General features: G+C 37.5%; 2 protein-coding genes across 2 annotated transcripts in view; one reads left to right on the forward strand and one right to left on the reverse strand.

Moving 5' to 3' along the window:
- The window catches only part of LOC311302520 (uncharacterized protein), a 747,744-nt gene that overhangs the window by 206,176 nt on the left and 514,865 nt on the right, over nt 1–26,703 (reverse strand). The gene's annotated exons all lie outside the window — the stretch shown is intronic.
- Nucleotides 846–10,394, forward strand: LOC311302577 (sterile alpha motif domain-containing protein 3-like). The gene is made up of 10 exons (XM_084428568.1): nt 846–2,653; nt 5,214–5,354; nt 6,864–7,072; nt 7,148–7,235; nt 7,341–7,494; nt 7,582–7,638; nt 7,717–7,914; nt 7,988–8,162; nt 9,186–9,265; nt 10,093–10,394. The coding sequence occupies exons 5-10, from the start codon at nt 7,453–7,455 to the stop codon at nt 10,324–10,326; spliced, it is 786 nt and encodes a 261-aa protein (XP_084284694.1). The 5' UTR covers nt 846–2,653; nt 5,214–5,354; nt 6,864–7,072; nt 7,148–7,235; nt 7,341–7,452; the 3' UTR covers nt 10,327–10,394.

A 26,703-nucleotide genomic window follows, 5' to 3' on the forward strand; every position in this document is an offset into this window, starting at 1 on the left:
GATTAATCAGACTATTTTTCTTTTCGTTTTGAATGGTTTCGTTTACTGAAATTGACGATCGCATCTCTGAATGAACGCGCCTAGAGAGAAATGCACATCGTGGATTACTTAGCCTAATCAGTGAGTTGCCTATTTCTTTCGTTTTTAATTGTTTCGTTTAAAGAAATTTCAAGCTTTATTTATTTGTCATGTCAGTGAGGCATAGCCTTTTTTATGAGATTTCAATGCAAGTGACAGCGGCATGCCCATCATGTCATGATTATATTAAATCCAGGCAATATTGGTTGATGAAAATTTTATAAAAATTTAGATACAATTTATACAAAACGAAATTCGTTTTAAAGAGGCCTTTTACAAAACTAAATTTATTGAAGTGGTCAAATCGTCTGACTCCCGATGCATCCCATCTTATTTGTGCTGTTCACTTTTCATAATCAACAAAGATGGAAAAAATAACATTATAATATTTTAACAAATACGAAACTTAATGCGCTTTTGTATCCTGGCAGCAGTGAGTGGGCGGTTTTTTCCGAGATGCGACGTTAGAGGTGTTTACATCTCTCGCGGTCACCTTTTTATTGCACAATTTACAAATTGCCTCGTCAGTATTTACCGCCTCTCCCTTCTCATTCGGTTGGAACCAGAAATATTGCCAAACTGCAACCACACATAAGCATTTTTTAGGCAATAAATAAATTATATATATTATAGGCTATATAAGTGCCGGTAATGACGGTATTGAAACTGATACCGGTGCTATTTTAAGATCCCGCGGTATCCGATATTACCGTAATACCGCCCAACCCTACTCATAACACATACACATCAAAAACACATCAAATAAACTGTAGGTATTATTATCATTATCAATCACTAATGGCCATGGATTAAAAAAGACAACAGTTGTTGTAATTTCATACAAGAACATGTACTTTTGTATTATGACGATGTAAACAATTGCATTTCATCAGTAAAATATAACGTCTGTTTACTCAGTATGATTCTTGATCACACTGAGAACTGAACGACACCTGCGTTCCCCTCTGCGAGGTGCTGGAGAAGGAGAGCTTGATGCAGCCACATTCCTAAAAAAACAAAAAAAAACACGCATTGTCCAAAATAAACTGATTAATGGTTATGGACGCATAATGTATGTATATATCTGTTGATGGGCCATAGACCGCGTCAGACCGCGAGTATCTGTTGATGGGCCATAGGCTATAGACCGCACGCATTTAGAGCATTTCAAACATGTACACCTGTATTCACAAACTTCTGTGCATAAGGCAGTATTTTAGCATGATAAGCTGGGCCATAGGCTAACCAAAATCTAACATTTTATACATAAAAATATATTGTCTAGTATTTAAACAGTATCACATTTTAACTGAAGCTAAAATATATTTGGACCAAATCACATAGGTTATATTTACATAGATATCCGCAAAGCTAAATTAGGCATAAGGCAGTATTTTAACATGATAATCAGTGTCAGAAGCTAAACAAAACTGAGCTAAATATATTGTGTATATTAATATGTTTAGTAACTTATCACATTACAAATGTTTACACCTGAGCATAGTTTACAAGAAAGTAAGGGACACTGTTAGGCAATATTTCCCATAAGATGTCAAAAGCTAGCCAAAACTAGGCACAATATAGTCTGAAATTTATACAAGAACTATATTATCAGAAGAAGAATTATATAACACCAAACAACTTACTCCGTATCCTTGGCAGGATCAACTCTCTTCAAAATACAACTGTTCGTCATCTTGAGTTTCAATCTTGCTCTGAGGAAAAGGTGAATTCTTCCTCGCTGTCCAGAATCCTCTGAAGGGCCTCTTTACCGGAGTAGCGTGCCATACTCAAAACGCGATGAACTATCAGTGAATCTGATGAAGGAACTTCGTGTTTTTGTATCATTGATCAGGGGCATGTGTGATGCATATAGATCACCTAAACTATTTACCATGTGAATAGCACCTGGGGTATGGCGGCCTCAGCTCATTAGAGATGAAAGGAGAACGAAAAAACTGTACATCTCCATGGTTTCAAACGGATTACATAAAATGAGAATATTTGTTTTTGATATGAATTACTTAATTTAAAAGTAGACATTCCAAGCTTTATAAAGACATCTCTCATGAAAGTGTGGCTAATATTCGCTGAGTTACAGTTTATTTTCAGACACGTTTTAGAATGGACTTCACTGACAGAGATGGCAGAACTCGCATCATGTTTAAACCATTTCTGATGACCAACAAAACACATATCTTTTAATATCAATGCTTTTCACACATTACAAAGAATAAATATATAAATTTATGATTTATAAAAATGCTTTGAAAATTGACAGTCTCCGATGCCAAAAAAAAGAAAAAGAGATTAAAATCAGTACAAACATAACAGGCTTGCAGAACCACTGCTATATATCTCATTGACATTATTCTACCCATATTAGATTCTGATCATGATTAATTGTTTATCCCCATATTAAGAAAATGTATGTGATAACACATTGTTCTCTAAATTTTAACACCATCTTTTCTGTAAACAAGGATGAGCACAGAGGAGATTCAGTGGACAGTCCAAGATGTGGCTAATTGGTTGACTGCAAACAGTTTCCAGGAATTCATCCGTACATTTCAAGGTTAATCTGACAGAAATGCCCACTCTCTTCAACTGTCCACTATATGCAGCAAACAAACATTCTCCCTAATTAAACAGATTCGTCATATTGGCCTTTACCATCAAAATGAACCAAAATTTGAATTCACATGCGGATTGAAAACCAACAAAACCTTCAGTTCCTACAGATCACATATTTATCGCAAACATAGAGACCTTCTTTCATTGGTCAGTGAAGAAGAGGAAGCTTGTGATGATGATGAACATTGTAACTCAGAGGAACATAGAGGACTTTCATGATCTTGAAGAGGAGTTACCTAACACTAATGTGGAGGATACTGCTAACAGCAGAGAGTTTACAACAGAAGATTTACTGCCAAACCTCAAGCGCAATCTTTGTCTCTTCATTTTGAAATTAAGAGAGAAGCATTGTATTGCAGCCACAGTTCAGTTCAGTATTGTGGAGAGCCTGCAAGTCATCTTTCAGGAGTTCACCACTCATTATGCTGAGATTATAAGATTTCATCTTCAACAACAACATCAAATTGACACTGATGCTGATGACAACTTATCTGAACTTAATCAGCAAAATATGTTTGATGAATGCCTTCGACAGATCAGTAGTGAATGGATGCTTGAGCACTATTGTGAAGATGAACTTGAATACATTGCACCTGTACACAAACAGAACGACATGGTGCGCATTTCCAGTACATACCTCTCAAGGCTCTGCTGAGAAAGATTGCTCATGATGAGGATGTGTGGGCAATGCTTAACCAAGAGAAAACACCCAAACATCAGGATGTTATGGAGGACTACACTGATGGAGACCAGTTCAAAAGTTGTGAGCTTTCTTCCTTATCCAATGTACGTCTACATTTCTACATCCATGAATTTGAGATCGTCAACCCTTTAGGCTCTAAAAGGGGGAAACATAAACTGACAGCTGTGTATTTTAAACTCGGAAACATTGATAAGAAATGTACATCAAAACTTGAGAATATTTACCTTTCATCATTAATCAGACATCGGTATATTGAAGAAGATCTTACCAACTATAAGAATCTGTTTCAGCCTTTGATTGAAGAAGTGGCATCTCTTGAGACAGAGGGAGTGACTCTGTCATGTAATGGGGAAAGCAGAAGAGTCTGTGGCACAGTAGTCACCATCTCAGCGGACAATCTTTCAGCTCGCTCTCTGATTGGGCTGAAAATACATTTTTCACATGGGAGAATATGTCGTTTTTGCATGGCCACAAAAGAAGACATCACTAGCAAATTCAGAGAAGAGGACTTTACTCTAAGAGACAGTGCTAATGACAGATACCACCTGCAGGCTGTCTGTGAAAATCCTGATAATGGGTCCGTTTATGGTGTGCGGAGAGAGTGCTGTTTCTCATCACTTAACTATGCTCCTACAGTCATAACTCACATGTTTCCACCTGATGTGATGCATGATATCTTGCAGGGAGTTATTCCTAATGCTCTCAGATGGATTCTTCATCAGTTAATCAAGGATAAACACTTCTCCCTAGATCAACTGAACTATGAAATTGACAATTTTTCATATTCTGTAAATGATAAAACATCTAAGCCACAAATCTTGACGGACAGAATGTTGCGAAGCAGAGGTCAAATCTCTGGTAAAGCTTCAGAAACCTGGACATTGTTTCGACTACTACCACTAATGGTCGGATCTTATGTACCTCCAAACATGTATTGGAACTGCTACATCTTACTGTGTGAAGTGGTAGATTTGATCATGGCCCCAGTGGTTAGAAGATCGTGGATACCCTATCTTGAGGAGTTTTTGGTAACATTTCATGAGCTTTTCCCTGGTGGTGTCATTCCAAAAATGCATTTTTTAGTGCACTATCCTTCACTTATGCTGAAATATGGGCCATTAATTCATTTGTCTTGTATGCGTTTTGAGGCAAAACATCAATATTTCAAGAAAATGTCCACTGTTGTTTGCAACTTGAAGAACATCACCAAATCACTTGCTAGAAGGCATCAGCTGAGACAATGCTGGGAGCAAGCTGAGAAGAAAAGCATTGGATATGAAGTGTGCCATGCCTCAGGAGCTTGTGATGTCCACTCAAACACCCTGCCTTCTTTAGTTTTGGCCACACTGGAATCACAGATTGGAAGACCTCTGTCAAATGAAGTCCTACAAAAAACAAATTCCATCACAGTTAACAATACAGCTTATAAAACTGGAGAATGCAAAGTGATTGACACTGTACACACTGAAGAGATTCCACTTTTTCTCAAGATCAAAGCAATATATGGACACAGTGGTTCGTGGTGCATGTTTGGAAAAATACTCTCTCCAGTCCATTCAGATTTGACAGTCATCTCCATGCATACAAAGTTGCCGAAACATCTTGGTGTGCCCTTGAAGTAGGGAAAGAGTTAGCTTTCCATGGACTGGACACTTATAAAAACCTGGAAGGAACTCTTTTGATCCCCTTGCGGCATCGGATTACTAAACATTAGGATGTGTGTGTGCATTTATACACAATTCTTAATGCAGTTTGGTGGAAAATGTCAAAGGCCTACTGACTCTTGTTGTTTTTACAGAGAATGAAATTGATGGGGACACTTTTGTAAACCTAACTGAAAATATGATATCAAAAATATTTCCGAAAATGAAGGATCAAGTTAAATTTATAAGATTACGGCAAAGCCTAAAGACTGAGATGCCACACACACCAATCATGAGTAAGTATAAATGCCCTAAGTTCTTTTTTGCACTTATATAAATAAAGGAGATTGCTAGGAGCTAGGTATGTAATCCGTTTCAGATACGTAGCCAAACAAATGATTGTTAATAATTGATTATTTTTTAACACTTTTTGGAAGGACTTGAAATATTAAAACCACAGATCAGAATCTTGCGATGGCCAGTGTTACACTCACTTATACTGACACCTACTGGTGTGCATCCGTGCAGCATCATGCAAAAATAACGCTTTACAGTAACGGACGTGACTGTTAAAATGTTATTCGTAGTGACCCATGATAGATTTATTTAGTGTTTTTCATAGAATGGGCAGTTTGTGACTTGAACAACATAAAGTAGCACTGATATTACAAAACATTCAGTGGCACATGCCATCAAATCAAATAACACTTTAATTGATATTTAAAATATTACAAAATTAGGCTATTTATTTAGGATTTTGTGCCTCGATTAATCTAATTAATAGCGTATCAGATCATGCTGGTTAGACTGAATAATGAAAGTAAACACTTACATTCTGCGTTGGAGCACGCAGTGGAATTTGCCACAGGCCTACAATCCCAACGTAATCCAGTCACATAACATCGACCGCCCATACAATATCAGTCTGAAACATTCTATGCACTCTATGCCCTACAGTGGGATGAACATATTACACTTTGACTCAATTATTTACAATAACGCGCACCACATTATTTTCTACCTTCTTTATGGTGCCGTATCAAATCTCACGTTAGTTTCTCCAGAGAAAGTCTAATGAGGGGAGAAGTGCCACTCAATAAACTTCCGGTTGCAGTTCCACTCTTGTTCCACATGAGGGCGCTCACATGACGAGTGCAGAATGAATGGAGGTCTATGGAGGCTATACCGCTCAAAATCCACTTTTCTTAGGATATCATTTTTTGTCTAGTAATTTGAATGTTGTTTTCGAAAGGGGATGCAAAGAAATGACACATTGCTTGGTGTTAGATTTTTTAGAGTCACTTATTTGCTTTAAAAAGTCTTTCAAAATCTGACGTCATTAGCAGAATGCTAGCGTGTTATGGGCAACAACAACTCAACCTGTAAGAAATCGAAAAGAAATAAGTACTTGTTCATTCAACTTTCGATCTATAACCCATGTTGAACTTGCAAAACCTACAATCGAATCTGAGATTTCTCAACGGCAATCGGGAGAGGGAGACAAATTTAGCCGTCTAGCCCCATTGACTCCCATTCATTTTGCACTCATGGCGAGCGCCCCCAGTGGAACTCTGGTGGAACTACAACCAATAGGACTTAATAGGGCGTTGGAGTGAACAGGCTTTCCGTAGACGGGCTTTGGTTTCTCCTAACCCGCGAGATTAAACCACGCCTACTGGGCATACGCAACACTTGAACAGAATGCTGTATAATAGTCGTCTTTCTCAAAAAATCTCCTCTCCGGTGTTGTGAGTTGTGACAAACATACAAAATAACACTTCTCTGATTCACTTCTTTTTCTGCAGGACTTCATTTGGTATTTCACATGGGGAAATCTCAACACAGACCTTTGCTCAAACTGTGGCCAGCAAATTATCAGCTACCAAAATTTCCTATGGCAATACAAAAAAAAACTTGATGAGGAGAGCAGAGATTTTTGTTCTTCAACAGGACGGAGCAAATGGAGATCAAAAATAATTCAAACACTGTTTGATCAGATGTGCACTTATACATGGTAATTATATAGCATAATTAATAGCATAATTTTAGAGCATGCCGGAGGACACATTTTTTTCTCTTTTTTTTTCAGGTATCCAACAAGTGAACAATACAACAAGGTGTGTTCAGCCCTTGTTACTAAATACCAATTCTTGAGAGACAGGACAGGAAGGGGATATGTAAGAACATGACAAAGAGTTTTTCAATTTCATAAAACCTTTAATACTTCCTTGATATTGTAATCTTGAAGGTTACGTGTTTAATTAATATTTTTTCAATTTAAGGAGTCATGGCATGAGATGCTTAAGAACAAATTCTAGAAAGAAAGATCACCCTTGGTTGACATTGAAGAGATAAATAAAGTTTGCTGCAGATTCGGGGAAAGTAAAGAACCAGATGACTTCTCAGAGCATCCAACAGACAAGTGTCACCAATAAGGTAACTAATAAAGAAATAAGTATGCCAAATCATACTACACCTTAATGGATATTTACAGTGATAGATATCTTTATTTCTTTTTTTTAGACTCAGGATCTATCTGTTATCCAAGACATGCACCAAAAGAGACAAAGGTCTGAAGAGGTAAGAGTCACAAATAGAATAATCTTCAGGATTTAAGATATGTTATTTAATACCTATAAGTGTGTTTTTTGTGGAAAGAGTGAATCAGGAGAAGATGAATACAGCATAGGGATCCACTTGGAGAAAATGAGAACAGAATGCTTGAAGAGGACACCAAATATCCGACTTTTACAAGACTGCATGGCACGGACAAGGAATGAGAGGGAAGACTATGTGAAACATCACTCCACAAAAGAAATACTATCACGATATCCAGCCCTTAAAATCCCCTCAATTGTGAGTAGACTTCAACGCAATGAACATTTGCACATTTGAACATTTTTGTTAATATTTGTTTTCCCCTTAACAGCTTGTATTAGAGTTTGAAAGCATACTTGATGCAAACATTGAAAAGAACATTCTGAAAAATCTTGCCCTGGTGGCACAGAAAGTTATTAATGAGTGCCACAGAAGAGAAGTCGGGGGGATAGTTGTGCTGAGTTGGCCGAAGCGGGAAAAAACCCATATTGAATTGGCACACAAAGGTAATATATATACAGTACCAGTCAAAAGTTTGGAAACATTACTATTTTTAATGTTTTTGAAAGAAGTCTCTTATGCTCATCAAGCCTGCAGTTAAAAAAAAAAAAAAACAGTAATATTATGAAATATTATTACAATTTAAAATAATGGTTCTCTTTTTTAATATACTTTAAAATGTAATTTATTTTTGTGATGCAAAGCTGAATTTTGAATTTTCATCAGTGTCTTATGATCCTTCAGAAATCATTCTAATATGATGATTTATGGTCAATGATGGAAACAGTTGTGCTGCTTAATATTTTTTTTATAACCTGAGATACTTTTTTCAGGATTATTTGATGAATAAAAAGTTATAAAGAACTGTATTTATTTAGAATATAAATCTTTTGTAACAATATACACTACCGTTCAAAAGTTTGGGAACAATAACTAATTTTTTTTTAAAGAAATTAGTACTTTAATTCAACAAGGATGCGTTAAATTGATAAAAGGTGATGGTAACGATTTATATTGTTAGAAATGTTTTTATTTTGAATAAATGCTGTTTTTATGAATAAATGCTGTTAACGTTTTACTCATCAATGAATCCTGAAAAAAGTATTCCAAAAAATATATATTAAACAGCACAACTGTTTCCATCATTGATAATAACTGAGTATCAAATCATCATATTAGAATGATTTCTGAAGGATCATAAGACACCAAAGACTGGAGTACTTGCTGATGAAAATTCAGCTTTGCATCACAAAAATAAATTACATTTTAAAATATATTAAAAAAGAGAACCATTATTTTAAATTGTAATAATATTTCATAATATTACTGTTTTTTTTTTTTTTTTTTTTTTTTTTTTTTAACTGCAGGCTTGATGAGCATAAGAGACTTCTTTCAAAAACATTAAAAATAGTAGTGTTTCCAAACTTTTGACTGGTACTGTAAATGAAAATGTAATCAATTTGTTTTTAGTAAATACAATTTTGCAATTAACACTAAACTACCCATATTTTTACAATTTTACATTTAAGGTCTCTCAATGGCTGCTGCTGTCCTGCTGCTTCCACTTTTATTCAAAGAGAGTCCAAGATCTCTATATCTTATCAATGAGGTATAGTATACTTAAATTAAAAAAATAGTTTTTTATGCCCCATCTCGTTGAATGTGTGCAGGTCCCACTATAGAGTGGTGCAGGTATGACGTCAAAACCCCACACCCTGGTTCCCTCCAGATTATATGACATTTATAATGGGGGGTTTCAATGTATTAGTAAAATAAAGCCTGTGATGAACATCATTTGACAACATTTTGTCACCCATGCCGAAAACGTGAATTTTGAAGCAATTTTCATTTTTGGAAAAGTATGTTTCTAATAATTATATAAGACAATGTGCATATGCAGTTTACAGTGTAAAACAAAATGTCAAAGTATCATCAAGTTATGTTAGCACAGGCTTTATTTTGCTCATATATTGAAAACTCCCATTATAAAACCCCACTGGAAACTCTCAAAGGAGCCCGTGACAAATGACTCTTCTGTGTTCTGATGTCATTCTGATGCACCACTCGACATCAGCAGCAACATCGAGGGAGTAAATGATGAGAGCATTTTGGGGGAACTTTTCCTGTAATGGTGTCCTATACATTTGTGTATAATTTAAATTTATAATTACATTTTCCCACTGAGATCCACTTCTAATAGTATTCTTGCAACCAAAACATTCATTATTAGTTTTATGACTATATTTAGACTAGAACATCCTAATATTCAGCTAATTTCTCCAGTTATGATGTCACAAAGTCACAGATTTCTGAATGACCAATTCTTTTTTTTTACTTTTTGAAAATGTTTGAAAAAAATTATAATCATAAATGGTATTTTAACTGCTATACAGTATATCATTATACCTTATATAGCATTATCCTTTCTTTGTTTAGGAACCCCGTGAACCCAACCCTGTGCTGTACATAAAGGGACGTGCCTTGGTTGAAGAGTCTCTCCTAGAAATATTGATGGAAGGGGAGAAGGTGTGTGAAGTGGATGATCTGACCATGGCTCTTGTTGTTCTGATGGCAATACACTTCATCTTCAACATTGAGTATGCTGCAAAGATGAGAAACACCCTGAAATTTGTTGCCATAACGCAGAAACCAAAATACCACCCACAGTGATTAAAATGGCCAATTTCTTGTTTGAATGAATGTGTGTGTGTGTGTGTGAGTGTGAGTAAATACATGATGTAAATACATGGAATGGGTTGTTGTGAACATTATATTTTTTCCCATAATATTCTGAATATAATACAAATAATAATAATAATAATAATAATAATAATATAATATAAAATATATCACCCAGAGATTAAATAGCCAATTTTGGCTAATTCAATATATTGTATGAGTGTGTGGGTGTGTAAATACATGATGTAAATACATTAAATGGGTTAATGATATTTATTGTGAATATTCAGTTGCATTCTGTTAGTTTTTTTTTCATGAAATGTAATATTCTATATTCTCTATATTCTATTCCAGCTTTAATAAGTCTTCATTTGTACTTTCTGTCCTGTGTTCAAATTTGTATGCCTATATTAAATAAATATTTCAAGAAGAATAATAGGTTGTGTTTGTGTTGTGAAATGGGATTGAAGTAGAAATGTATAATAATAATAATAATACATATATATACATACCAAAAGTGTGTCTAAAAAGGTTCCAAATTCATTTTTGAACCTTTTCTTCTTAGAAATGAATGAATGTGTTCATTCTTCTGTCTGGATTTTTGAGTCGCCAGATGTCAACTAAACCAACACGGGTTCATACATTCCTGATTTCACAACCAGTTTCATTGCTTCTTGATGGCCATCGATCCAAATCCTCATCAAACCTATTGAGATCACCTCCCCATACTATTGTTGCTAAGAGAAATTTAGTTTTGACTTGTTTTAATTTAATTTCTATATTTTTGAAAAATGTTTCATTAAGCTGTGCATTATTGGTGGCATATGAATTCACAAGAGTGTAATGAGTTTGATCCATGTTAACATGCAATATTATCATTCTTCCCAAACTATGTATTTCGTGGCTAAGACCCTGAGCTTTGAGTTCTCCTGTTAGTAAAGCGACCCCTGCAGATCTATTGCTGAAATGTGAGAACCACATGTCATTTCCCCATTGACTCCTCCAGAACTTTTCATCTTCCTTACAAGCATGCGTTTCTTTCCTTTACAATATAAAAATAAGGATTTCCTTTTCAAAAGATCACGTAAACCTCTGGCATTAATCGAAAAAACTGAAATAGACATCAATTGAAATACTCTTTTTTGTTTTTTGAAAAATTTATGATTGAACTAGGGTCTTTTAAACTATTGTTTCTTGCATAAATATATATTCTTGCTCTGCAATATAAATGAACAAAATATAAATACAAATTGTGTACTTATAGCTGCATATGAACACAAAGATTGTTTAGCCAACACATTTTTATATACATTGTCCAGGTAGCCTACCATTCCTATAACATAACTTGTTACCTATAGGCCTACAGCATACATTAGCTACTAAGAAATGTACTTGCTCCAAGTACTCTACACTTCAGTTACTGAAACATCAGGTAACTCGAACCTCTTTCTTCTCTATGTAAGCCTTGTTACCTACAAAGTACGCTCTCTTTCCCTCTGTTCGTGCTTTTTCAGCAAGAGGCCATAAGTTGGTGCGTGCTTCTTTGTCTGCAGCCGTCAGATCCTCTTTAAAACGGAGATGCTTTCTTTGTAGATATTCATTTGCTTTGGCATTTCTCCATACCAAGTCTCTCGCCGTCCGTGAAAGAAGCCTGATGATCACTGGTCGCGGTGTGACGTTGCTCTTCACCTCTGGAGGTTTGCCAGTCCTGTGGACTACATCGATGGCACCTGTCACAAATGTGCATTCAGTTTCTGGAAGGATCTCTTTGCATATTTCTTTCACAACCGCTTTAACGTCTTCTTCTGGTCTCTCAGGGGAACCACAGAGACGCAAGTGCCATCGCCTGTTGTATCGCTCAGCATCGTTTTACTTCTGCTCCATTTCGTGAATCTTCTTTTGAGATTCAAACGCTCTGTGTTTAAGACATGCACTTTTCTTCTTTAGATCAGCAATGTCTTTGTGGCAGGTGGAATATATATAGCTGGGCTTAGACCCAGACAAATAGCAGACTACGCCACGATGGGACTTACACCCAAAGACTTAATGGTTTTTCGCTAACAAGGCACTCAGGTTCGTGAAGGGATCAGCCAGAGACAGTGGTCAAATACAAAAATATAATTTTATTATTATTAATTTCTCTTCTTTTACTTTTTATAAAAATGTACAACCAATGGAGCCATACACACCAGAGTCACTCCAAAAATTCAAGATTTCACAACAAACATATAATACGAATTTCACAGCAAATAGAATGTAATTGACACCAAATCAAATCACAAACACACAATATACTCTAATCACAATATACACACACACACACACACACACACACGAAGTGAAACTAGGGCTGAAACTTACCAGTGGGAGGCTAGTGGCCCGAGCAATGAACATCCATAACACAACACCCCACTCACACGTGATAAATTTCACACACACGCACCACAAGGGAAATGATCACATTTGGTGAACGCACCGCCACTGCACACACCAAGGGACCCACCACCACAAGGGGCACCGCTCCCACTGGCGGTCTTCAGCACCTAGACAAAAGACAAACACGTGAAAATCAACCAAAACTACACACAACAATTGCAAAACACTGTTAAACCCAAGATGGTGCTAGAGTTAAAGATATAGGTAGCAATTAAATCACAAATCAAAATACAAATTAAACAAACAAAATATCATAGCCCATCCAGCACAATGGGGCAAAAATGCCCTCTGGCTTAACGATCTTTGGTCGGGGTAGACAAAGCAAAACAAATAAATAATCAACCCAAATAAATCAGAATAATGCTCTTGTATATCAGCAGCAGACAAAAGCCTCCATACAAGAGTTTAAATAAACAAACAAAACAACACTGAGCCTATAAAATATAGACCAAAATAATTACAGTTAGTGGTGTCAGTCCATCCAACACTCCACACTTAAACCATGAAACTGGCCATATGATGCTGAATGAAACCAATTCACGGTATAACAGGAGGAACGAGATCACCAGGAAGCTGCCGATTAACGTGAGCCAACCACGGTTCCACTTATTCTAGGTCCCGGGTGAAAAGGCAGCCGCAGTTGTTGACATGAGCATATTATATCCGCAAACAAATCGTGACATTAAAACGTAAGCAAAGCAGCAGGCGTTCGGCGCTGATGTCGCCCACTGGCCGCTACACCCCGGCTATAAAGCCTTCCCTTTGCTAAACAGCATCCAGTCACGGCCCCAGGCTCTGATCACCAATAACCGGGCACAACTTTAGCTGCTAACAGGGCTACTACAGCAACGGGGATTCTGTAACGCTAGGATAGAATAGATGACCAAGGCAGACCAAGACAGACATCAGACGGATAGGCCGGCAGGTAGACAGGACAACAGTCGCATGTCAATGACGTAGCTTGTCAAACGAAAGGTCCCGATTTATATAGGGACTCGACCATCGCGGTTGGCTTACTGTTCACGGCCCAGCGCCACTCACAGCACTGCAAATGAATTGCCATTTGGCCAGACAGCTGTAGCCTGCTACATCTTGATAACAGTTATCGAGTGATCTTTTGAGTCCTTTGATTTGTAGAGTGCTTTGTTTGACGGCCATGTCAATTTGATCGGATGGTTCGTCAGTTTTCGCCGTCAGAATGCGAATGATGTTCTCTTGCATCTCAGTCAGAGAAAGTTCATTTCCTCCATCATTCTTAGCTTTCTTTGGTGGATGTTTCACTGAAATATTAGGATGTGTATTACAGTTACCTCCTTCAACCACTTTACAACTATAAAAAGGGAGATCATTAATACACCTTTTTTCTTTTGCAGATTCAGTCTCCATCTCCACAGAATTTTTGCTTCATCTTTCGCGGTGTATGTCGACCAAACGGCTGAGAAAGTACCGTTTACACACAAACCTGTTGTTGAAAGTCTCCAAAAGTGTCTTTACAAAAGCATAACTAGCAATACTAAGCAACCATATGATTTAAATCTTATTAAATTAAGTGGACCCTATGTTTCTTTGTCTCAGCTCAAAATACACCAACCGCTCACGTCGCCATCTTGAGCCCCCCAGCATGATGTGACCTTTGAACCGAGGCGTCGGAGCTGTAAGGGTATTGTAAATGACTTCTTTAGTTGTGATGTTCTATCCAGCCCACTAGGGGGACTCGAGGAGTACGGAATGCTAAAGTCACAAGAAAGTGAATAAGCGGCCCTTATGTAAACAAGATGAAGACAGTATATTGTGGTTCCATGCGGCTCTTCAATAAACATAATAGAGACGATTAATGCCTCCTTGCAAATGCATACAAGACATGGTGTCAGAAGTATAAGGACAAGTATTTTTTTTTTTTTTTTTTGTCAAAAAAGAAGGTGATACACGAGCGGGCGTGTTTTCACCAGAGAGTGCAGAGGCCCGGGGAAAAGGTGGAGTGCTACATCAGAGCCCTCTATGAACTCAGTGAGAACTGTGAATTCGGTGCAAGTCGAAACGAACATATAAGAGACAGACTTGAAGTAGGAATTCGGGATAAAGAGCTTTCGAGGAGGATGCAGCTAATGACAGCACTTACACTGGAAACTGCGGTGCAGATGACGCGGCAGGCCGAGGATGTCGATCAGCAGATCAGCCAGCAGGAGGGGCAGTCAACAAGCAGTGTGCAAGAGGTAGCCTCCAGGCGTTCATCAAAAGCGGCAGATCGGCCCTGGACGAGAGAGAAACACACAAAAGAGCTGGTGAGAAAAGAAGAGCGGATACAGAAAATGAGTGTAGCAGGTGTGGTAAGACAGGACACAAAGACATCAGAAAATGCCCAGCAGCAGATACTGAACGCAGAAAATGTAAAGGAAAAGGGCACTGGGCGAGAATGCGCAAATCGAAAACTGTGAGACAAGTGACAGCGAAAGAAGTGAGTGAAGAGAGCTTTTACCTGGGCACAGTGAGTAATAAAAATGAGTTTGAAGACGCTAAATGGATTGTGTTGCTCAAGATAGGTGATACTCCAGTTAGTTTTAAGATCGATACGGGAGCGGATGTTACCGTAATGAACACTGTGACGTATGAAAAGCTTCGCCCAAGAGCTCAGCTCCTTCATTCGAAAATAGCACTAGACAGCCCAGGCGGATCACTAAATTGCATCGGACAGTTCACTGCAGAAGTGGAGCATAAAGGTAGAAAGTATGCCATTACCGTGTATGTGGTTGCGGGAGGAACTGTCAGTAACCTTCTAAGCCGACAGACAGCTGCTGAGATGGGGCTAGTCAAAAGAATAGAGCAGATAGCCACAGTTTTTGAAGGAAGAGGTACAATTAAAACAGAGCCGGTAAAAATACACCTGAAAGAAGGCGCGGAGCCATACGCAGTACATACTGCGCGGAGGGTACCATTACCACTGCTTCCTAAAGTTACAGCAGAACTACTGAGAATGGAGGAACAAGGTGTTGTGGAAAGAGTCACACAGCCTACAGATTGGTGTGCACCCATGGTACCGGTAATGAAGCCCAATGGCACAGTCAGAATTTGTGTGGGATTAAATAAACTGAATGACAACATAAAAAGAGAGAGGTGCATGCTTCCCACAACAGACGAAATTCTAGCTAAATTAGCAGGAGCAAGCGTCTTTACATCATTAGACGCAGCGTCAGGGTTTTGGCAGAGTCCGTTATGTAATGAGAGCAGCTTGCTGACAACATTCATCACTCCGGTGGGACGCTATTGCTTTAAGAGGCTCCCCTTTGGAATCAGCATAGCTCCGGAAATCTTCCAAAGAAAAATGAACGAGCTTTTAATGGACATGGAAGGAGTTGCTGTATACATGGACGATGTGATCGTGTACGGGAAGGATCGGGCAGAGCATGACAAACACCTGGAAAAAGTGCTGAATAGGATGGAAAGTGTTAGCCTGGTTCTACCAGACTCTCGTACATTTCATTTGTACAGAGAGTCTGGCCTCTCTCCATTGAGAAACGTTTACTTCCTTGTAGGCGGGTTCTCTGTTAAAGTTCAAAACTATTGGATCTGCCCAGAGTCACTCAGGATCTGCCATAGCCAATCGCTTACATGTGGTCGTGACATATGTCATGCGCCGAAACCGGCCGGAAACAACAAGTCCGAATGATCAGAGGATTATGTTTAGAATAAGATGTCTGTCAAAGAGAGCTGCAGGTTTTGTTCATCGAATTTAAGAGTGCAAGGAACAACAATGGACCGAATCTTTTCTCACGTCTTTCTCCGCTGCCATTACTGAACTCCAACTCAAACTGACGCACTACATCAACGTCATCGTTCTCAGCCACGCCCTCTGTTCGCTGATTGGTCCTACAAAAAATTTATTTCTGGAAACCTAAGAATATACAGCAGTCCCAGACGTAGTACTGAAGGAAAATGAAATTGAGCGGAAGTGCGTAGGAGGGCGCAGCCAGGCTAGGAAAGTGTGGGCCTCAAATTGAATAAAGATAAGTGCGTATTCAGGAAAGCAGAGTTAAGCTTCTTGGGTCATGTTGTGGATGCACAGGGTGTCAGGGCAGACCCTGAAAAGGTACGTGCAATAAGTGATCTGCAAGAGACGAAAAATGTAAATGAGTTGAGGAGGGCGTTAGGCCTCATAAACTACATGGGTAAATACATCCCGGACTTGGCAATGAAGGGAGGTCCTTTGTATGAGCTGCTCAAAAATGGACGTGCATGGACATGGGATCAACCGCAGAAAAGCGCATTCAACACACTTAAAAGCTCACTCACAAAAGCTCCAGTCCTAGCTCACTATGATCTGGGGAAAGAAACAGTGGTGTCAGCGGATGCTAGCAGTTACGGTATCGGTGGTGTTTTACTGCAAAAACATGACGACAGCTGGAAACCGCTCGCGTGCTGTTCTAGAAGACTGACTGATTCTGAAACAAGATACCCAGACTGAGAAGGAATGCCTTGCAGGCGTATGGCCGTGTGAAAGGTTACAGAAATACTTAGTGGGCATGGACACATTTAAATTGATCACTGATCACAAGCCGTTAATACCGCTAATCAATTGTAAAGACTTGGACACTGTGCCAGTGAGATATCAGAGACTGCTGATGAGACTCATGCGGTTTAACGCGAAAGCGGAGTATGCGCCTGGCAAAAGCTTGGTTGTGGCAGACGTACTGTCGCGAAGCCCATTGAACACTACGGAAGACTTCATGACAGCAGATGTGAGTTGTCACGTGAATGCAATCATCAGCTGTCTGCCTGTGTCACAGCGTAAGCTGACAGGAATAAAAACGGAGACACAAAAGGATGAGCAGCTACAAACTGTAGAGAGATTCGTAACGGAAGGATGGCCGGAATATGCTAAAAGTGTTCCTGATAGTGTACAGAGTTTTTACAAATGAAAGACTCTTTGTCAGTGAGTGAGGGACTGATTGCGCTGGGGAATCGCATAGTAATTCCAAAAGCGATGAGACACGAGATGCTTAGCAGGATTCATGACGGACACCAAGGTTTGCCAAAATGCAGGGCATGCGCTCAAGAGACTGTGTGGTGGCCTGGGATTTCTGGGGATCTTAGGCGAAAGACAGAGACATGTAAGTTTTGCATAGAAAATAAACGTGCGCAGCGCAAGGAACCTCTCCAGTCAACACCACTGCCGGAACGGCCATGGCAACGAATAGCCACAGATTTGTGTATGCATAAATTGAAACAGTATTTGGTGGTATCTGACTACGATTCGCGCTTCTTGGAAATTCTTCTGTTACATGTCACAACGTCTGAACATGTTATTCAGAGACTCAAAGCGTTATATGCAAGATTTGGCATACCAGAACAAAAAGCTTGTGACGAGAAAAAATGGGCGTGCCAGATGAAGCCGCGATTCGAATGTGTTGTTAACGTGAAAAAGTTCGGATAAAGCGGGTTCGAAACTCGCGCCACCTTGTGGCTGTTGCAGGAGTAGCAGAAGCAGCTGTAGTGTCAGAGAGTCAGAGAGTTAGAGAACTCCCATTGTCATTGTTGTTATTGTGTCATATATGTGTTAAGGCTGTATATTATTACATTATATCAGGTTAGAATAGTTATAGTATATTGTTATTATTAATTATAGACAGTAGGCCTAGCTATATTATAGTCTTGTTATATATATTAATTATAGGATTATTTGGATTGCTTTGTATTTTTGGATCTGGACTGGACTGCTTTTTGTGACCTCTTCCTTTTTCCTGGTAATGGAGCAGCAATAAAGAGGAGATCCTCCCCTGTCTGGGCTCAACAGAAGCATCAGTGTCCTCATTTACACCAGCTGGCACTGCCATTTTTATGTTCTCCTGCATCCTCTGTGGCTGGAGAGGTTTTGTCCAAGAAGAGGGACTTTTCCCACCCCAGACTATTCTGTTGCAGTTTACTTTATTACACTCCCTCCACCATTAGCACTGCACTCAACACAGAGTCACTTTTGCTGTTCATACTGTCACTATCCAAACAATTTATGAATAATTAATTAATTGTGTGTGTGACAGTTGTCTCTGCATAAATAAATTCAGACAGAGAAAGATACATATTTTATTTTATACCCAGGCAATGGACATTGGTTCAAAATTAATTAAGTAGTCTGCTATGTATTTGCACAGTAGCTAGGTGTCACTAGTGAGCAATGCTGAATGAAGCTTCGAGTAATGAACCTTTGGGTGAAGCAATGGGCTGCGAGGTCTCAGTGGTTCAGGAAGCCTCTTTTTTTTTTTCTTTTTTTTTTATTGAACAAAAAGCACAGGGGATACAGTATCAAGCACAAAAAAAAAGTAAAATAAAATAAAAAATAAGTCAGTAAACTGAAAGTAAAGCAAGGCAGCAAATAAGGGATAGTCTACTAAAAAACAAAACATTCAAACTACAAATACAAAAAAAGAATACAAGTAATTAGAAATGAATAACAATGGGAATACATAAATACATAATCTTCAGAAAATCAGGAAGTAATTTACAATGAAACCATAATTTCTTTGAGCAACAAAGAAGATTTAGCAGCTTTCTTATTAGCTGATAAACAAAGAGAGTCATAAAATAATTTCAAATCAACACAAAAAAGTCTAAAATTGGGCTTAGAATCAGTTACTTTACACTTATGGAGATGAAACTCGCCACATAAAGTAAGTAGTTTTAATCTGTCATCCATCTCCTTTGACCCGGAGTCCCAAATCAAAAACAGCACATTCACAACCTCAAGAATAAAGAGTTTGTAATAAGCAGAAAAAAACTTTTTCCCAGAACTCCTTTGCATAATCACATTCAAAAAACAAATGTGGTATTGCTTCAAGATTAGAATTACAGAATGCGCAGTCTGAAGAGATGTCTAACTTAAATTTAGAAAGAAGAGAGTTACAGGGATAGTAATTGTGTAGAGTTTTAAAGTGAAGCTCTTTCCACTTGTTAGGTAACAGAAGCGTATTAATGCCAGTCCATATATTAATGGTAGAAAGAGAAGGATCATTTCATTTCCATTTGAAAAAAGCTTTAGGATGACAGATGATTTTCCTATAATAAGAAATCTTCTAATCCAAAAATTGTTACATTTGACATTGGAAAGCTCCAAACCTCCAATAGACAACTGGGGCATTTCACAAACGCATACTCTGTAGCTACAGTATGACCTAACCATATGCTAAAGTTTAGGGGAAATAGAATTACTAACCCAGTTATAAACTTTAGATGAGGAATCCACTCCAAAAAGGTTGATAAATTCATTGTAGGAATAAAAGCTGCCATCCTTCTTCAACAAATCCAAAACAAAAAGAACACCTTTGTCAACCCAATCCTTAATAAAGATAGATTTTTTTTCTGATTATTCCATATAATACTCCTATGAGGGGAAAAATTGTGGCAAAAGGCAAGCTTACAGGCCTCCAAGGCTTGCTTATGAAAATTAGCACGCTTGAACGGAAGTTTGTTGCATTTAAAATCACAAGACAATAAAAAAATGTAACCCTCCACATTTTTCAAAGATAACTTTAGGTATGTGAAACCATAACAAATGAGAATCAGCATTCAGGCAGCGTTTAATCCAGCCGATCTTGAAAACCTGACTGAGAGTACTGAAGTCCACAGCATTCACACCTCCCTCCAAAGTATTTCTTATCAGAGTCTTCCTTTTAACATACTCAGTTTTATTTTTCCACAAGAATTGAAATAGTATAGAGTCGATAGATGAGCAAGTTTACGGGTTGACATATAAGGACAAAGCTGGGTAAACAATCCTAGAAATGCCTTCAGCTTTAGCTATCAAGACACGACCATAGAGAGTTACATTTCTTTGTGGCCAGCAATTAAAGACATTCTTTCATTTTTTTTTGTCCGTTGTGAAAAATTATCTAAAATTCTATCTTTGGGTGATTTACTTATTAAAATGTCTAAATATCTAACAGAACTTTTGACTTCAACACCTTCTATATGACCTTTTTCAAGACTGTGAATAGGTATAATTTCACTTTTATTTCGATTAGTGAGACCAGAAGCATTAGAAAATGTTTTTAAAGCTTCCAAAATAACAGGAACCTGTTTCTCATCTTTTAAAAACAGACAGGTGTGATCCGCCACTTGACTAATTAGAAAAGTGTGTTCTGCTACAACAATACCCTGAACATCTACACAGCGAGTAATACAAATATTAAGAAACTCTGTGACTAATAAAAACAAGGACACCCTTGTCTGATGCCCCTGCTAATCGTAAACCGGGGAGAAACACCATTCACCAAAGATACACTGCTGTTCATATTTTAACAGACTTTGTTGAATTCTGTTATGATGCACTAACTCTGGATGTACTGGCGCTCGTTGTATATGTGTGTATGCAATGTATTTTTCCCTTCGGGGCTTGCCGTAGATAGGCATGTGTCATGCCGCATGCGCACCTGGTACTAGAGTGTCGCGGGTTTTTGGAGTTGGTGATCTGAGGTGTTGGATAATAAAGTGGAGAAGAGTGAAGAGTTCAAACTGCTATCGTTTATTATTTTCTTATTTCTAAGTGTTAGGCGAACCCTGTTTGAACGCTCGGTCACAATATTTTTGTAAAAAGTCTGAATTATTCTAATAAAGGAAGAGCCAAAACCAAATTTGCGCAAAGATTCAAACATAAACTCATGCTCGACCGTACGGAAGCGTATTGCATTCACTTGAGGAAAAAAAATCTACTCTGTTTTTCTGAATTAATGACTTAATTATCTCAGAATTACGAGATAATTTTCATGAAAAAAAATTTTTTTGCTCTGTTTTTCTGAATTAATGACTTAATTATCTCAGAATTCTGAGATAATTTTTTCTTGAAATAAAAATATTTGCTCTGTTTTTCTGAATTAATGACTTAATTATCTCAGAATTCTGAGATAATTAAGTCATTAATTCAGAAAAACAGAGCAATTTTTTTTAAATGAAAAATTATCTCATAATTCTGAGATAATTAAGTCATTAATTCAGAAAAACAGAGCAAAAAAATTTTTTTTCATGAAAATTATCTCGTAATTCTGAGATAATTAAGTCATTAATTCAGAAAAACAGAGTAGATTTTTTTTTCCTCAAGTGAATGCAATACGCTTCAAAGGCCTTATAAAAGTCTAAAAATTAAATGATTGCACCATCGTTGATCAATTCATTATAATCTAAAATATCTAAAACAAGCCGAATATTATTTGCTATATGCCTACCTTTCATAAAGCCAGATTGGGAAACTGAGACAATTTCTTCTAAGCATGGTTTCAATCTATTTGCATAAAGGGAAGCTAACAGTTTATAATCCGAATTAAGTAAAGTAATTGGACGCCAATTATCTAAATATGAAGAATCTTTGTTAGGCTTTGGGATTAAAGTGATCAAGCCCTGCTTCATGGACTCAGTTCATTCTCCTTTCTTTATACAGTCTTTAAAAACTTCCAAAACAAGCTTTTCTATGTCTTGCCAAAAGGCAGTCCATCTGGACCAGGGCTTTTACTGAGGGGGGCTTTCTGGATAACCATATCCAACTCTTCCATTGTCAAATCCATCTCACAAGACGACCGATTTCCATCACTTATAATAGGTGTGAATGCTTGAACCCTCTCAAAGAAACTATCAGCAAAACGAGGTTTAAATGAAGAAGAATAAAGCTGAGAATAAAAATGAGAAACTCTAGCTTCATCTGTGACCAAAGTGCCCTCAATATTTAGAGAAATTATTTCCCTCTTTTATTTTCTAAATTAAAAAAATATGCTGAATTTTTTTCTCTGAATTTGAGCCACTCTTGATCTAATAAAGGCACCCTTAGCCTTTTCTGCATAAAAGTTATTTAATTCTTCTTTAAGATTGTGCAGTTTTACTTTATCATCTTCACTTGTCTGTTGTTTGCCTAAAATTTGATTCATTTCATTTAATATAAAGGTATACTTTAAAGATTTTGCCTTCGCTAACTGATTACTAAATCGAATAGAGAATTTTCTACACTGGTATTTAAACATTTCCCAATTAGAAGATATTGAAACACCAGCTTTTGCTTTAAATTCTTCAATGATGCTCTTAATACCTAAACAATAAGAGGGAACAATTTAGTTTCCAATATCCAGGGTTTGTGTGACAACCAGTACCAGAATCAGATCAAATAAGATGGATAAAAGCATGATCTGTGAGGGGAGCAGGACAGATACTCTGGGTTACGTCAGTTTAATAGTGTTCTTGTGGGCTCCTGCTCATGTGGGACTGGAGGCCAATGAAGTGCTTGATAAACTAGCGACGCAAGCTGTAAAACACTACGAGATAAATATTCAAGTGACTCTGAGCAAAACAGTCAAATGAAAGAATTCATAAACAACAAATGGCAAGAAGAATGGAATAGTATGATAACAAGGGTAGACAAATGTATAGTATACAGAAACAAGTAGGAGATGGAAGAAGTGTTTTTAGGAATAGAAAAGAAGATACAATTATTTCTGGCATTCGAATAGGGCACACTAGACTAAATCATTCAGTGTTCAAAATAGGAAAACATAAAACAGGTAAATGTAATTATTGTAATCAGGCAGAAACAATTGAACATGTTAATAAAATGTATAAAATATGTAAAAGAACGGTTAGAACTTATGAACGAAGTAAGAAAATTGGGGGTTGTATCATTTAATATGGAAAGCCTATTGAAAACGCATGCCGAACAAGATATATAGTGTTATTCTGAAATATATTAAAGCAATAGGAGTATACTGGAGAATTTAAAGCAATGGGTTTAAAATAATATAACATTTAAATATATATAGTCTTTTTTTATTTTTTATAATCTCTTCCATTATTTTAAGTTGTTAATTTCCAAATGATTATTAGTGCTTCACACTCCAGTCCAGTTGGTGGCGGTAATGCACCGAAAGTTGGTTTGCCAACCGCCATAAAACTCCATTAGAAGAAGAAGAAGATAAAAAGTAGAGGAACACTAAAGAAAAAGAAAACATGAAAACACATCATATGACCCCTTTAATACATTAATACACATGTAATGCAACCATTATTAAAAACATTATGTATAAACTTGAGCTTCCATTGTTTTCCAAAAGTGAGCTTGAACTGTTTCTTCTTCTTCTCATAATTATGAAAAATGAATATTTCATCAGTCTTTGTCTCCCTCTGCTGGTACAACACAAACACAGAGATATTCAGGCTCTTTATTTACTCTGTGACAAAACTCAGAGCTTTTTGAGTTACTGTGCGTTTATACACATAAAATGATTAATCTATGAATGAGAAACTGTAATTTGCTGTGAAATAAAAGGTGTTTCACTGCCGCCTCATCAGGTCTGTCAGAGGATCGCTGAGATCTACATGAAGTCTTCATTTCTAACAGTGAAGTCACTGTATCTTCAGTCTCTGTTGATTCTGTTGACTGAGTCTCTGTAGTGGATCCTTATTCACCATCAGATGATCAGCACAAGATCACACTGTCATCTAATACCTAAAATAAAACACACACACAGTCACATATGCAGTATGAGATATTACATCTGTCACATCTTTTCATAAGAAAACTAACTAGATAATCTATATTAATTCATCCTCAAGCATGATCATATCGCTTCTCTCTGATGCTCAAAGTCACTTTACAAAATCAAAAGCACATGAAAGGTCACTTTCACACACCGGACAGCTGATCCAGAACCAGCAGAAATGACCACTGCACTCACTACACATTTAATATCAGTTAATAACAACCCAGATCTCAGATTATCACACACATAAGGCGTCTTTACACACAAACCAAATCTGAAGCGGCATAAAATCACAAAATGTGCATTTACACAGAATGTTTATTGCTTCTCTGACGCCGAGAACATAAATGCATTTACACAGGAATTAGTTATTAAAATCGCAGGAAATAATACTTTGAACATTACTATTTTAAAACTACAGTTTTAACAAAGTGTTATAAAATGAATTTAAAAGTAATTAAATATTAAAGAAATAAAACTCAAGATAAATAAAAACACAGAATGTCAGATTTCCTCTGTGTGATATAGCGATCTCACGCTCTGATGTTCGTCATAATTCTGTGGTACTGAGAGCTATTTTATATTTCTTAATAAAACTATTCCAGATGGAACAAATGCTACAAATATATTATGAATTATTACACCGGGTCGATCACCGCAGGATTTATTCATGTTTTTCAAAGAGCCAGAAAGAACAATTCTGCTGTCGTCAGCGTTTCAGGCAGTGTGTGTGTGTGTGTGTGTGTGTGTGTGTGTGTGTGTGTGTGTGTGTGTGTGTGTGTGTGTGTGTGTGTGTGTGTGAAATATCGTCCTCAAGAAGAGGATTTCTGGAATATAATATCACACAGTGACGGCGAATAAGCATTTAGCGTATCTGAGAGAAATGTAGAAGCGCGTTGATCTGCCAGTCTCTTCAGAGGAAGATTACAAACGGCGAAAGCCAATTGATTACACACGTCGACTCTGTTATTCTGGTGGTTTCTTCACGATGTGAGTACAGGACACTTTTACTTTATTGTCTCTTGTTGGCTGACATTTTTTAATTTGGCTAAAACAATATGGATTATGGCCGAAATGTTTAGTCTTCCGCTTCTTGATTCTCGCGCCGCGCGTTTGGTTGTCATGACAATGGCGTAGTTTAGAGCGACACAAGATCGCGTTCATTTACACTGAACAAAACAATATCAGAGTCATCTTTGACACTCAGGGCTGAGGCGGGTCAGACCGGCATATTTTAAGTCTGCTTTCATGCGGCATTGTGTCTTTCCACAGAGCTTTGAGCAGACACAGAGCCGCTTTAGAGCAGCCTTAACTCGCTGTGTAGAGATGCCTATAGAGACAGTTAAAGGGGAAAAGCTGAAATAACATTAATATTATTTTCACAATCAGTCACAACAGTATGAGCAGAATTACACTCATATTAAACACAGTTTAAAGTTCAGAGATCTACAGAAACTGAAGCTGAATTTAAGACTCATTATCTGATGATCTCAGACAAAATATCCACACACACACACACACACACACACACACACACACACACACACACACACACACACACACACACACACACACACACACACACACACACACACACACACACACACACACAGTGGTGTTACTGAACCTGGTACAATTTACTTATATTTCTAGTGAGTAAATCAGCCAATTGAACTTTAAATAAAAATATGATGATGAAAATCATTAAACAATTCTTACCTCAGTCTCTTCAGTTTATAATGTGGATCATTCCTCAGATCCTCTAACAGCTTCACTCCTGAGTCTCCTAGATTATTATATAACAGATTCAGTTCTCTCAGGTGTGAGGGGTTTGATCTCAGAGCTGAAGCCAGAGCAGCACAACCTTCATCTGTCACACCACACTCCCACAACCTGTAGAGAACAATGACACACATTAAGCCTATATCCAGAGATAAACACGACACTTAAAAAATAACATAATCCTGTCAATATGAAATATATACAAATACTCATTAGTTCACATTGTGAAAATTCATCAGTTAGGATTAGGGGATTGATTATAGAGTTTGTAGAGTATAAAAATCATTATTTCTATGTAAAGTTCCCATAAAACATGTAAACCCAACGTGTGTGTGTGTGTGTGTGTGTGTGTGTGTGTGTGTGTGTGTGTGTGTGTGTGTGTGTGTGTGTGTGTGTGCAGGGGAGGATTGGGACGATTCTAAGGGTCCAGCAGACCTCCATAATTTCCTGGATGATTTTGGTATTTACTTTGTAAAATAATCTTATAGGAAGAACGCTATAAAGAACGGGTATTCATTATAGTGTGTGTGTGTGTGTGTGTGTGTGTGTGTGTGTGTGTGTGTGTGTGTGTGTGTGTGTGTCATCTGTCAGCGGCCCATGCCGGCTCTCACTACATATCGGGGAAACTGGAGGATTTTACAGCGGACAG

Source organism: Rutilus rutilus (assembly GCF_951802725.1).
Source record: "Rutilus rutilus genome assembly, chromosome: 13".
Classification (NCBI taxonomy): Eukaryota; Metazoa; Chordata; class Actinopteri; order Cypriniformes; family Leuciscidae; genus Rutilus; species Rutilus rutilus.